Source organism: Leucoraja erinacea, chromosome 17 (genome assembly GCF_028641065.1).
Source record: "Leucoraja erinacea ecotype New England chromosome 17, Leri_hhj_1, whole genome shotgun sequence".
NCBI classification, from domain to species: Eukaryota; Metazoa; Chordata; class Chondrichthyes; order Rajiformes; family Rajidae; genus Leucoraja; species Leucoraja erinaceus.
The window spans coordinates 14,783,351-14,798,538 of record NC_073393.1 but is presented as its reverse complement, the minus strand read 5'-3'; the positions used below and the strand labels follow the sequence as shown (position 1 = coordinate 14,798,538).

The window sequence follows — 15,188 nt, the reverse complement described above, 5'->3', positions numbered from 1 at the left end:
TAGTTTGGAGGGATTTTATGTGGTGGTGGTGGGGTGTGAAGGGGGAAACTTTAATTCTTAGTCCCCTACCTGGTCGGCGACTCCCAACATCGCGGAGCTGGGGGCTCCGTCCGGCCGCGGGCGGCGCCGGTTGGAGCTCCGACCCCGGCAACTCTACCCCTGGCTGCGAGGCGCTCCAAATCCAGCACCGCCCGCGGCCGGACGCCCGCAGCCCCAGCTCCGCGAATGTTGGGAGTCGGCGGCCATAGCGCTCCGGAGCTTACCGCAGGGCGACCCGGTAAGGCATTGCCCGCTCCCCGCTGGTGTCCCAGCGCTGCGACGCCGCCGACTCCCAACATTCGCGGAGCTGGGGCTGCGGGCGTCCGGCCGCGGGCGGCGGTGGATTTGGAGCGCCTCGCAGCCAGGGGTAGAGTTGCCGGGGTCGGAGCTACAACCGGCGCCGCCCGCGGCCGGACGCCCGCAGCCCCAGCTGGGAGTTGGCGGCCACAGCGATACGGAGCTTACTGCACGGCGACCCGGTAAGGCATTGACCGCTCCCCGCCTCTCCGACCAGGTAGGGGACTAAGAATTAAAGTTTACCCCTTCACATAAAAGCCCTCCAAACTAACTGACTAACATTTAAGCAATGATTTATAGATGTTTAAGTGTCTCCCCGGTCTCCGGGGAGGAGGCAGCCGCTACAGTAGTACAGACCTGGGTTGACCGTGGGTCGTTTCGGGTCAAGTTTGGTGCCAAACGCGAGCTTTGGTGTGCAGACGACATCCTGGGAAAAAATGGCCGGTTTTCGGAGTTTTTCGGTTTCCGGAACTCCGGATAAAAGGTTGTGCACCTGTATTGCTTGATTTAGCCAAACTGAATATTTCACTCTTGTGCTTAGTCATAGAGAAAAGGATTTGTAAAATTGTACGTAAGTTTACTACTGCTTTATTATTGGCTTTTGACTTGCTACATACCTCCCAAATTTCTGATCAGTGATAGTATTTTCTCACTGACCTCTTAACGTAATGATGTTAATGGTGGGGAAACTCCATGGTGATGTCATTGAATGTCAGGGTTAAGCAGTTACATTCATTTGTTGGAGATTGACATTCCCTGTCACTTGAGTGGCAAAGTAACTTGTCACTTATTAGCACATACTTGAAAATTGTCCAAGTTGACAAAGCAGTAGAATTGGATCTTTCACAATTAGTAAATATATTGAAGTGAAGGCCATAATGAAGTACCAAAGATGGTTTGCCTTGGATTGCAGCATGGTGGAACGCCTACTTCAGTATCCCGGGCTGAATTGATAAACCCTGAGCATCCACAACGTTGCCTATTTCTTTCGCTCCATAGATGTTGCCACACCCGCTGAGTTTCTCCAGCACTTTTGTCTACCTTCGATTTTCCAGCATCTGCAGTTCCTTCTTGAGCATCCACAAGCATCCTCCTTTGTACATGACACTTGCACAGATATGACACTTCCAGTGGGTAGTTTGGCCATTGAATTTAGTTTTACTAACACACCTTGACAAATCATTCACTTAAGTAGTAAAATAATTTAGAGGTCAAACATTCTCACTGTATTTTTCACCTTTTTGGAAGTGAGATTGGAAAATAATGCTCTCATCAGGGCACATTGGTAGATCCAAGTGTAATAATTGTACTGCAATAGCTTGGCTAATGGAATGGGTGGTTTTACACCACATAAGAGAGATATTCTCCAGTCCTAGACCATTTCTTGTGCACTCAAGTATTTCTTGATATCATGTGGAATAAATGAATCGGTTGGATAAGAAGTTTTTAAGAAGGAACTGCAGATGCTGGAAAATCGAAGATACACAAAAATGCTGGGGAAACTCAGCGGGTGAAGGTCTGAAGAAGGGTTTACGCCCGAAATGTTTCCCATTTCCTTCGCACCATAGATGCTGCTGCACCCGCTGAGTTTCCCCAGCATTTTTGTGTACCAGTTGGATAAGAACTTGAGTTAGTGTGAATCTCGGAAGGAGGCTGAGATATATCAGCCACTCAACTTCTGGCTGAAGATAGCTACATATACTTCGGCATTCTTTGACATTCATGTACGGTTTTGAGAATAGGAATATCCATGGAACCATTTCTGACTCCTTGTTTACTCATGCTACTGCAGTGGGACTTCAGACCTTTAATCTCTGATTTAAGTGTGGTCTCAGTTAACATTTGCAGTTTAGCGTGCATATTCCTGCTTTGTAATTGACAGATCTTTTAAATAAGGTGCCCAGTTTTGTTCCTGGCATCCTAAGCTCGTTGGAAGCACAGGTTTGTCCCCTGGCTCAATAGTAATGGTAAAATGGAATTACATATTCTGACAGAATGTACCTTTTCTGTGATAACCCAGCAGAAACAATGTTTTGATTTGCCAGATCAATGCAAAATCTATCCAGTTTATTTCAATGGGAAGGCCACACAATGCTCAATATGAAGAGGGACTGAGTCACCTTTGTATGAAGGACTTCATTTGACAATAGCTCTTTTGGCCTCATGTAGAAATGCTGTCACAGGTCAACTACATTAATGGGATTTGCATTTGCATGGTCATTGTCATTGATGCTACATTTTAAAACATGAGATATGTTTGGTCCAAATCATTTGTTTGGCATTTCATTCAGATGGAGCCTGGTCTTAAAAGCTTTTTGTGGATATAATTCTTACTTACATGTATGTACTACCTAGAATCCTTTATACAACGAACTTGCCTATCATTTTTTAAGGGATCAAGATAATTGCTCTCCATTCAGGACCTGAGACCTAATAAGCTTGCCAAGTCACTGTCTGACACAATTTTGAGTTTGGTTTAGAGAAAAGACTGTAGACGTGATAACACTGCATAATCCAAAGGAAATAGTTATTGGTGTTTCTCATTTTGCTCGAGGGGATGTAGAAGAGGTCTGTTTGTGAATTCAGGCACCTTCAATGGATATTCAGTAATACAATTGCATTTGACTGGATTTTCTGGGGGAAATTGCATTTCTTTTGCTGAAGAATATTTGAGGTTGTATTTATTAAATTTTCTTTTTACAGGTAAAGGACTGTGCTGAGCAAGAGCCAGGAAAAGGCTATATAATTTCCTGCTTGATTGAGCATCGTGCAAATATAACTGAATACCAGTGTCGTCAGTTCATAAGCAAAATGACAGCTATCATCTTCAGTGATTACCAGTTGATTTGTGGCTTCATGGACAGCTGCAAGAGTGACATCAACCAGCTCAAATGTGGCAGCATCAGGCCTGGTGAAAAGGTACTGCTTATTGTTGTGCTTGGGAGCATTAATAATAGTAGATTGCATTTGTAGATTATAATGTTGACCATTTGCAACAAGTTGCAAATTTTATAAAACAATGCATTATAATTGATTATAAGAACAATGAAGTACAGGATCAAATTCATTAGAAATTTGTTTAAACTGAAGATCACGAACAAATCAAGCAAGAATAGACATTATGTCCTTCAGGTCTGTCATCCAGTATAATCATGACTGATCTATAGTGACCTTCACCCCTCCTCTGTGCCTGTTCCCCATAATTTCACTTATTCATGTAACTCGAACTTATTATTTTCTCTTTTTCAAATCTTTGTTATTTCTGTTAATTATCTGTGATCTTGCACTCCACAATCTTTGGGGTGCAGAGAATTACAGAAATTCATTACCCTCTGAAAAGGAATTTCTGTGGAATTTAATTTCAAATGTCCAATCCCCTATTTTGTACCTCTTGTTTGTGTCCCTCCTGCTTGTGAAAACATCTCAACAGCTTACTTTAAACTCCCTTTGGTCCCTTTTGTTTGGATAAGGTCAACTTTCATTCTTAATCTCAAGCTGTCTAGCCTCTCTTGACAATCCTCACATCTCACGAATTACATTTCTTTGGGCTGTGTGCTATGCTACTATAATCTTTCATAGTACGGAGATCAGAACTCTGCACCGTATTACAGGTGGGGCCTCATTTATAATGATGTCTCAATGTGAATGTTAAAAGATTGACACATGGCACATTGGCCTTCATCAATCAGAGTATTGAGTATCGAAGTTGGGAGATCATGTTGCAGTTATATAAAAACGTTGGTGAGGCGGCATTTTGGGTATTGTGTTCAGTTGTGGGCACCATGTTACAGGAAAGATGTTGTCAAGTTGGATAGGGTACAGAGAAGATGTTTCCAGGATTCAAGAGTCTGAGCTACAGGGAGAGGTCGAGCAGGCTGGGACTCTATTCTTTAGAGCACAAGAGGATGAGTAGTGTACAAAATTATGAAAATAATAGATTGGGAAGATGCTTAGTCTCTTACCCAGAGTAGGGGGATCGAGAACCTGAGGACATAGGTTTAAGGTGAGTGGGGAAAGATTTAATAGGATTCTGAGGAGTAACTTTTTCACACAAAGGGTGTATGAAACGAGCTGCCAGAGAAGGTAATTGAGGCAGGGGCGATTGCACCATTTAAGAAACAATTAGAAAGATACACGAATAAGACAGGTTTAGAGGGATATGGGCCAAACGCAGGCAGGTGGGACTGGTGTGGATGGGACTTGTTTGTTGGTGTGGGCAAATTGGGCTGAAGGGCCCGTTTCCACACTGCATGGTTCTATGACTATTCGATTCTGAGAGGTTTTGAAAGGGCCAATTGTGGGCCAATCTGGATCCAGGAGATGCCCATTTAACTGTACCTTAGTTGTACATGTGACAATAAACTGACCTTGAAGACAGAGGTGGCAAATTGTTCCTGAGGATTAAGTGTCTTTGGATCTCCTAATGGGTGTTGACATAGAATCATTGAATATCTCTAAAATGCATTGGTCCTTGACAAGCAAGAAGTTGAAAGTGTTCAGAGAGTAAAAGGGAATGCAGTTATAATCTGGTCAGCCATGATCTTATTAAATGCTGAAGCGGGCTTCAGAGACCAAGTGCCCTATTCCTGCTCCTAATTATTGTTCTCTACTGTAAGCAAAACAATCAATATTCCTCTGCACTCTGTGGCAGCAGTAATTTCTGTCTCAAACAGGTTTTGGACCTTTCACTTTTATTTCTGCTTAAGGTTTTATTTTATCACACATTTAGGGGAGTGAGGGGGATATATGTATGCATTTGTACAAGAGCATTATCTTTTGGGTCTGCTTTGATGAAACATGGCCGTCCGAAGGGGGGGGGGGGGGGGTGCGTTGGGTGCGACCGCCCCTTTTCCCCCACAGAGGAAGAAAATATCCGGAGGAAAAAAAATTAAAAATCGGAGAGCAATCAACGTTTCCACTTTTTCGGAAATCGCCTGAAATTCTGGTTCCATCTGCTGGATGATTTGGGAGAACAAAAATGTGACCATCCGCGCCTGCGCAGTTGGGGAAATGACGCTAAATGATGCTGTCTCTCTGCGCGTGCGCAGTGTGCCCGGGGAGGGATCAGACTGCCATTTGTACTGCACACATTCAGCTCGATGCCTTGTGTCTGCTCTGCGCCTTGTGTCTGCTCTGGATAAGTAGTGGAATATCGCATTGCAAGAGCGGAAGTCTGTGAGGGGGTCTAATCCGGCCCGTGGGATGATTTAGTATGCCCGCATTCTGAGACGTATGAGGAAGAAAGGAATAAAATAGTACTAAAAAGACATGCTGTTCATCCCAAAGACCACCTGAGACATTACATCTCATTGTTTCCAGTAGCATCTTTTCCCAATACCCGAGTGGTTAGACTCGATTTGCTCAGAAAGTAGTGATGCTTTTCTCCTGAAACTCTCACGTCTGTGCATTGACTGAGTGCCAAACCCTGACCTCTACATTGACCCAGGCAGCATGAGAACAGTTTGTGTGAATAACCAACATTGTTTTATTTAACCTGCAAACTTTGCTTTAAAATGCCTGGAAACTTCAGTCATTGTTGTTAACCTGGACAAATGCCTGTGGGGGGGGGGGGGGGGGGGGGGGGACTGGGACTGATAAATTAGAAGCTTTAACAATTGCCGGCAAATAGATTTTTATTTTAGCTTCAATTGAGATCTTCAATTATATTTATTGTACCCAAGGGTATTCCGCTGCTGATCCATTAACCTTTCAGCTATGCTGTAGTTCCTGTTATCATTGCATCTGTCAGAATGCCAAGTATTGTAGATAGCCATTGTAGATAGCCATACTATTTAGCAGCAAACATGTTTTCTGTCATCAGGCCAGCAGAGCCAACTCATTTTTTTTCACAATTGAAAACCTACCTGTTGTGTACTTCTCCATCAGCGTTGGTGTCCTCTTCTTGTCTTCCATTCAACAAAGTAATTGATTTTTGGCAGCTTTTGGTGAAAAATCACACTGCACTTCAGAGTAGATTTTTTGATGTGCACAAACATTATCGTGTATGACGGGTTTGATTCTGCTGCATTGTTATTGCATATTTATTCAGTATCCCCCTGCACCCCTTTTTCTACGTTTGCTAGATTTACATTGAATCTGGTAGAACTGCTGCCTCAGGGGGCTAAAGATTTGATTTTGACCTTGGGTGCTGTATGTGTGGAATGTGCACGTTCTCCTTGTAATGCGTGGGTTTCCTCAGATCCTTTGATTCCTCTGGTTTGCAGATTAATTGCCCTCTGTAAATTGACCCTAGCATGTTGGGAGTGGATGCAAAAATTGGGATAACTTAGAACCAATGTGGATGGATGGTTGGTGTGGCCTGTTTCCACACTGTTTTTCAATCAATTAATCAATCAAAATTCACTTAAATGTTTACCATCATGGAGATCAATGACATGGAAATGTTTCCAACCTGAAGATGTGTGCTTTATAGTCACACAGCTTTCTTGTATTAAATATTCCGCTATTGAGTTTTCTTTTCATTGAATCAGCCTTCATCGGTGCACTAATTGAAAATCTCTTTAGAATTTAATTTGTATATAAATCAGCGTGAGTACAGAGAAATGCCTCCAACTGTGCATTGGTTCTTTTATCATGTGGGGCTGTTGCAATAATGCTTTTCTGGAAGTCCTTTTGAGAAGAGTTTGCAAACAGTGAAAAAGAGGTGAAGTAATAATTCTGGGCTTTTTCGCATTTGTTTATAAAAATGTCTGAGTGGCACCAGGACATTTTCCAAAGACGTGCTAACTCGTAACCATGTCCCATTAGTCGCAGGTGGCTTATGTTACTAAATGGCTTAAGTTAGTTTTGGGTAGAGCAGAAACACCATCCCAAATCATTTGTGCTGATAATTTTCTTCTGTGTCATAAATTGTATGTGATTTTATGATATCTTGGTTTGGTTTTAGTAGACATTTTGTAGCTTATAATTGAGCATGTGCTCCAGAAAATGATGACCCTTGAACAGCACAGACTTATTTTTATCAAAAAGCATTTTCTTGAGATGAATCTCTTAGAGACTTGCACCTAAACCATATTTTCTCATCCCACTCCTTCAGCTAAAAGCCTATGCATTATGACTGAATAGTTTAGGGATCTGCTTCCAAGACTCAGTCAAATACATAGAAGCACTAGCAATTGGGCAGCATGCAAGAAAGTCTTGAGTGGTGAGTCAGGTCATTTAATTATTTGAATTATCCAAAATTAAACACTACAGCATTTCCCGGCAATGAAGACGCACCTGCGCCGAAGACGTACCCCCATTTTGAGTCGCTAAATTTTGAAAAAAAGGCTGGCAGGACAGGATCAAGGGTTTGGTTTAGTCAGTAGAATGGAAGATGTGAAACTCCTTCAAGGAGGCAATCTGGACCAGGGAGCCTCCATTTTCGCTTGTCCCACAATGCGCTGTACAGTACAGTACAGGTCTGAAGGACGGGGACTCACTGGCTCAGGAAGATCGCATAACAGAGAGAGATCCCGCGATGGAGCAGCCAGTAACTACCCACCAACCACCACCTCCACCGGTTGTGCCCGTCCCGCAGGACACTGTAGCTGGCTGGCAGGCGGGCCGGCAGAAGGCCCTGATGTGGCGGGCGGTTCTGCTGTCCGGTACCGGCGGCCACTTGCAGCCACCCAGGTTGGCTGCATGCCCCGCGAATGGCTGCAGTTCCCAGGTCGCCTGCGTGCCACAGGACTGCCTGTAGCGCCCAGGTCGGCTCATTTGCCCCAGGTTTGGCTGTGATACCCAGGTCGGCTGCGTACCCCACGAATGACTGCAGTTCCCAGGTTGACTCACTTGCCCCAGGTCTGGCTGTTGCGCCCAAGTCAGCTCGCTTGCCCCAGGTCTGGCAGTTCCCAGGTTGCCTGCGTGTCCTGGGACTGGCTGCAGTTCGCAGGTCGCGAAAACTAATTGGGAAAAAAAAAATGCCTGTGGGCCGAATTAGTTCTGGTTACGGGCTGGATCCAGGCAGTAGGTTGCCGACCCCTGTGTAACCTTCGGCCTCCAAGACGCAGGTACATTTTTTAGCCTTATTTTAGGGTGAAAAATAGCGTCTTCATTGCCGGGAAATGCGGTATGTGATTATGTTCTATGTGGTGTATACCTTCTCTTACATTTGCATTTAGAAAAATGTATGGAGACGGGTATTTGGATGCTGATATTTTTTTGGGTAAAGCTTTCCATTGATTGGGTGGAGTTTTTGCAAGGTGTGATAAACTACAGGTATTATTACTATGTTATGCAAATGAATATCCTTCATAAACATGTCACTGCTTGATCATTAAGTTGAGGCTTTTTCAGCAGGGATTGTTTTATATATGAACAAATACTGTAGTGGTTGCAGGTAGATTTAAACTGAACTGTGTAAATTGATCAGCTCAGTAACTCGTGACTGAGTTGAGCCGGGGCTGCAGTAGTGCGGCAAACTTTAAAGCCATTGTGGGCTGGTGCTATGTGAGGGCTTGGTATTTGCAATTCTTTTGTCAGAATCAGGAATCTAGAATTCAACAAAAACTTAAGAGTTCATGCTTTATGGTTTGCCAGCTGTGGCATGAGTATGATTTGCCAGCTGTTCAAAGTAATGAAAACCTGCTGGCTACCATGCGTGGTACAATCACTTGGTGGTTTTATTTTGTTGTGTTAATAACAATAAACCTAATCTTCTACCAGAGTGTAAGACAGATCTGGAATCCAATTGCATATCCCTTGGAACCATGTGCCACAATTTAATCCTCTTTAACTGAAGTGAAAAGAGTACTTAGCACCTGGAGTATTATTCATCATGCCGTACATGTTCCAATATTGGTGACAAAAGCCATGGGAATCCCTTTGGCTGAAGTTGTCAGGAATCCATTGCTCTTCTTTAATTATGTTTTTATTGTTTCTGTAATTTAATTTGCAAAATGTGTTCTCTTTAGTGCTTGCCTAATAAGTGTCCTGATCATGCCCAGTTAAAAAGAGCACTTGCAATTGTTTGCAGTTTCCTGTTGGGAAATACCGGCTGCATTATGAAATTACATTAATTATTGAGGCACCTTTGGAATTATTCCCAATCAGCAATTGGCACAAGCCTAATTATAGTCCTTTAATGATGCCTATCAACTGCAAATAATTTTAATTGCTTGCTCTAATATCTAATCTAATTCTTTTTCTATAACATCAAAGCTGGTGTATTTCACTAACACTTCATCTTCAGTTTAATACTAAATAGGTAGTCACTCAAACAGCCGCAGAGGCACCAGTTTTTCTGCATGGAGATAGATTAGAGATCTTATGCAAGAATCTCCGTGATCATTCCCAGAACACACAAACCTTACCTTTCCTGTCCTTAACCTTTGTTCACTTGTGCAAAGCCTATTGCTGAGAGATTCAGCAAATGATTCATTAGTCTCTATCCCACATTACATGATTTCGCTCCTTTTGTAAATCCTGGATGGTATATCTAGGGCGGTTGATGAATGGAGGGTAATGACACTGAATTTCACTGCTTTGGCATGGAATATTTTTCTTGTGACTGGGTCATGAATCCAGCTATATTTGGTGCATTAAACACTGATCTGAGTTGTGCTGATGTCTTTATTTAAATCCCAATGTCAAAGTTAGCTTTTCTAAACCCTTTAAACACTTGCATTGAGGATCAAATTCTGCAAAATAAGAGTTGATGATCACTTTCAAGGAGAACTGGGATTCAGCCATCCAATATTTAGGCTAGGTGGGGAGAATTATGTTGTCGAGATGAATTTTGTTTTGTTTTTCAAGTTTTGTCCTATTGTGCATCTGTTGTCCTCCATCCCCTCGAATGCTGAAGAGAGAAGGGAAAATTGATGAGGAAAAACACGAGAAGAGGGAAAGGAGAGAGATATAAAAATAAGGGAGGAGAAAAAAAGTAACATTTGAAGGAAGAGTACATGAAAAGCAAACCTGGAATAGAAAACATTTCCTTGCAATCTAAATGTTTAAGAAGGAACTGCAGATGCTGGAAAGTCAAAGGTAAACATAAATAATGGAGAAATTCAGCGGGTGAGGCAGCATCTATGGAGCGAAGGAAATGGGTAACGTTTCGGGTCTCGACCTTTCTGCAGGCTGAAGAAGGATCTCGACCGGAAACGTTGTCTATTTCCTTCGCTCCATAGATGCTGCCTCACCTGCTGAGTTTCTCCAGCATTTTTGTCTACCTTGCAAACTAAATACTCGCTTTTCCAGATTGAGCTATAAAAGCCAAGTTATGAAGAACATTGCAAGTAATACATATTATTTCTAATGTTTAGCGATTTTTGTCAGCACTTTTTTTTTGTCAAGATTTTAACTTGTCATCAGGTTTAAGTAGATCTAGATTGCAATTGAAGGGGTGCAGTGTAGGTTCACAAGGTTAATTCCCGGGATGGCAGGAATGCCATATGTTGATAGAAGGGAGCGGCTGGGCTTGTATACTCTGGAATTTAGAAGGATGAGAGGTTATCTTATTGAAACCTAAAAGATTATTAACGGTTTGGACGCGCTAGAGGCAGGAAACATGTTCCCGGCGTTGGGGTCCAGAACCAGGGACCACAGTTTAAGAATAAGGGGTAAGCCATTGAGACGGAGATGAGGAAATACATTTTCACACAGTTGTGAGTCTGTGGAATTCTCTGCCTCGGAAGGCGGTGGAGGCTGGTTCTCTGGATGCCTTCAAGACAGGGTTAGATAGAGCTCTTAAAGATATCAGAGTCAAGGGATATGGGGGGGGGAGGCAGAAACGGGGTACTGATTGTGGATGATTAGCCATGATCACATTAATAATAATATTAATAATCTTATTTATATAGCACATTTTCAGTCAACTTGCATTGACCCCAAAGTGCTTCACATAATTACATTACATTACACACAGGCAAAGGTGGGTGAAGTGTCTTGCCCCAAGGACACAACGACAGTATGCACTCCAAGCGGGATTCGAACCGGCTACCTTCCGGTCGCCAGCCGAACACTTAGCCCATTGTGCCATCTGTCGTCCCCATTGAATGGCGGTGCTGGCTCGAAGGGTCGAATGGCCTACTCCTGCACCTACTATCTATTGTCCATTATCCTTCAATGTAACCTGTTCCCATTTCCATTCTTAGCGTAGGAACTCTGACTAGCTTTTGAACTCCATTCATCATTCTTACCAGATTCCCGTGAGTATCCTCCCTGCATATCATTACGTTGGGGATCTTCCAGTTGTATGCAAATATGTTCCATGCTGGCCTGTGTTTGAGTTGGCGAAGCTACCGTATGTGTTCTCAATTTAAAACGTGCAATTCTTGGTCCATATATATCTTTTGTGAAGAAAATACTAATATTTATAAGCTTGTATGACCAGATTCAGGAATGGCTTCTTTCCTGCTGTTATCAGACCAATGTGTGGTCCTCCCACAAGATAAGGTGCAGCCCCGATCTTAATCTCTCATATTGCTGAGCTTGGATTTTTTTCTTTGTAACCGTCGTGCTATAATGCTATAACATTCTATTTTTTCACACTGGATATATTTCTATTTGCACTGCCTGTTGTATTTAGGTATTGACTGATTTGACTGGATAGCATGCAAACAAAGCTTTTCACTATATCTCAGTACACATGACAATAATAAACCAAATAACATCGGAATTGCCAGCAACATGTCTCAGTTGCCTTTACATGAATTTGTGAAAATAAATCATTGCACTGTTTGCACTGCAATCTTGCACCATTCTGCTATTTATTCTGGTTTTATCATTACTGTTTGTTTACTCTGTGAACAAGGAATTTCATTGCACCCTAGTGAAAATGAAAATAACCAAAGGGAGTCTGGCAATTTGGAAGTCCTGGGGAGACGTGGAACAGTTAGGTGTTGGCTACGTTTTTGGTAGATTTCTAAATTGTTATTTTTTTCAAAACAGGATGTACATTCACAGGGGGAGGTGGTATCCTGTTTAGAAAAGGCTTTAGTTAATGAAGAAAAGATTATTTCTCAAAACTGCAAGAAGGCCATCCTCCGTGTTGCAGAACTTTCCTCTGATGACTTCCACCTGGACAGGCACCTGTACCTTTCCTGCCGAGATGATCGGGAGAGATTCTGTGAAGATGTAAGTTTTTATTTATTGTATCTTTATTGTAGTAGTTTGATGTTTTAGCTCACGAGAATAAAAATGTTGAATAATATTTGTAACCAGCTACAGGGTTTAACGATGGAATGAAGATGTGGAGAGGATTATGTGCTTTTTTTTCCAGTAGCACAAGTATTTATTATTCAAATGGAATGCCACAGTTATCCAATAATTAAAAACCCATTTCAATAATGTTCTGTATATTGGCGAATATTTGAGGGAAATCATGAACATAAGTAGATGTTAATGCAATGATTCTTCAGTTGCAATGGTAAACACTTGGACATATAATCTACCTTAGTAAACTCTGGAATTAGTCTGCTGAACGAATACAAGATAATTGTTTTTAACCTGTCAATTTCGCAACTTGCTCATCATTTTCAGTTTTACTATTTATCTTGTATGAATCAATCACCCACCTTCAAATGTGGTAGATTCTGCAATGCTTGAAATATTTAAATTTCAGTCCAAATATTTGGTTTAAATAGTTCAGGAGCTTGTTTCACAAATTCATAAACGCTAATTTGAGGCTTAGTTGTCAGATTCTTTGTTATATTCAGTAACATGATTTTACAATTGTAAAATGTTTCACTTTCGTTATAACACTTTAAATGTAAAATATATGACACAAAGCTTTACCCAGTGGTAGGCAGCTTTAAGGACAGCTTTTATGAAGACTGAGAGATGGAGAGATTTTTTTCAAGTACATGGGTTGGAACAGAATAAAAATGAACAACTGGTAAATGTGTGAGCTTGAGGGAGAACTGGGATTAGTTGCTGAACTGAGCTGACTTTAGTTTCTAATTCATTGAATCATGGGAATGATTGACCCATGACCAATCAAAGCAGCATCCGAGAACCCACTGAGCATCTCTAGTCTCTGTGGGAGCATGAGGAGTCCAACTGAAAATTACAATCTCCCAACTCCTCTGGCCTACCAACTACCTTTAACCATCTGAGGCAAACTTTTGGGATCATATAGTGACGAGCAGCCATCTTGACACTCGCAGAACTAGAGATGGATCCTGCCTGAAGTTGAACCCCAAGTGAACAAATGTGGGATACTGATCGGAATTGTTCACAATAGCTTTAATGTGTAAACTCAGCAATATAAAATCTATCACAGATTTTGGTATCCTAAATACCTCCCTAATTTTGTCTGTGTTTACTTACCTGACTTTGCAGATAAGTTGAATTGCAGACTGTTTCAATTGTGTTGACGAGTCTAATTATGCACTATTACTTGCTTTGTTGTTGACTCAGTAACTCGTGCTGATTTTAAACTTGCCAGGGCATTGCTTTACTGTTCAGTTATGCAATTTTGGGTTTTGGTGGATGCCCGAATTTCGGAAAAAGAATTTGCAATATTAAGTCGTGAAAGTGGACTGAAGTATTGACATGATTAGACAGTAATGCCCACAAATCTGTGGCTATTGCATAATTTTGAGGTGCCTGGTTTGTTCTTTTTCTAGCACAATTTAATTTGTTTGTGGGTTATTGTGTTAACAATTTTCTCAGTTATGAAAGAAAGTGCAAATTGTGTAAGTAATTCATCCGCACTAAGTCCTGGAAGAACTCAGCAGGTCAGGATGTATCTGGGGATGGAATGGATAGATGTTTCAGATGGAGACTTTGTCAGACTCTAAAAAGGGTTTCGACCTGAAGCGTCACCAGTCCATTCTCATCCCAGGTCTCACCACCTGCCCCACTGGGTTCCTCCAGCACTTTGTGCCTTGCTCACGGTCTCAGAATCAGCAGATTCTTGTCTTCAAACTTCCAAATTACTGAATAAGCTCTTTTTTTTAATGCTTATTTTTCAGCACATTAATCTTAAGGGGAAAAGGGTATGGTAGTTGTGATGACCTGCCAGCATTTAACTGTGACAATTGTTGTAAGGTTTTATTTTCTGGAAAATAGATGAAAGTCATCAGCATTTATCTAACTTCCTATCAGTTGCCTAATCAGCAGATCCTTCTGACGCTAGGATCTGTGAGCTTAGTGATCAGTATAATGTTGCAACTTTTGAGTCTGAACGAATCTTCTGTACTGTACTGAGTTGGAGCTTTGAATTGGAGGGCACATTCCTGTCATCTGACAACCAGACCTGGGATCTATCCTGTGTCTTTTGTGTACTCCTATATAATGCTGTGAACCAATCTATTTAATTAGCTCTATGGGCTTTCTTGGATATAGACTGAATACCCAAGGTTGTGGTTAATTGTTGTCATCTCTTTTGTCTCTGTACTGGAAGGGGCCAAGTGCACACTACAATTTATATGTTTGCATTGCCCAATTGTAAACTATTGTAAATCTCCTGAACTTTGCTTTTGATCATTGGGATAACTGTTAATAGGCTGACTCCAAGTTTCAAAAAGCACTAATTGGATGGACCAAGCCTTGGGATTCTCCTAGTTTAGCAATGATCTGCACTGGACAAGGTCTCATTGATATTCTGGGGATGGCCTCTGCATCAACAAAATTGTTTGGCGGTGGATAAAACCGTTCACTTGCAATCACATCCAATTTCTATTTGTGTGCTGTACCTTTCTTGAGGGCTACTCATGAACTAATGTAGTATCAGCATCAAACCCATTGTATAATATTGCATTTAGTATTTCATCTATGTGGCCAGCATGGGAGATTTTAGTCTTAAAGCTCCTCAAAAACTATATCCCATGATTTGATTTTTGAGCCTTTGAAAAGCAATTTGCAATTTTATGTAGCTTATGTTTGTTAACTTCAGTTCCGTCTAC

At 41.7% G+C, this 15,188-nt stretch overlaps 1 protein-coding gene across 5 annotated transcripts in view; it reads left to right on the top strand.

The window, feature by feature from the left end:
• Positions 1–15,188, top strand: part of LOC129705173 (Golgi apparatus protein 1-like) — a 90,922-nt gene that overhangs the window by 20,222 nt on the left and 55,512 nt on the right. For all 5 annotated transcript variants that reach the window (XM_055648631.1, XM_055648629.1, XM_055648630.1 and 2 more), the window contains exons 4-5: positions 3,040–3,255; positions 12,229–12,414. In XM_055648631.1, coding sequence (XP_055504606.1) covers positions 3,040–3,255; positions 12,229–12,414 — 402 coding nt within the window. The remainder of the gene's footprint in view (positions 1–3,039; positions 3,256–12,228; positions 12,415–15,188) is intronic.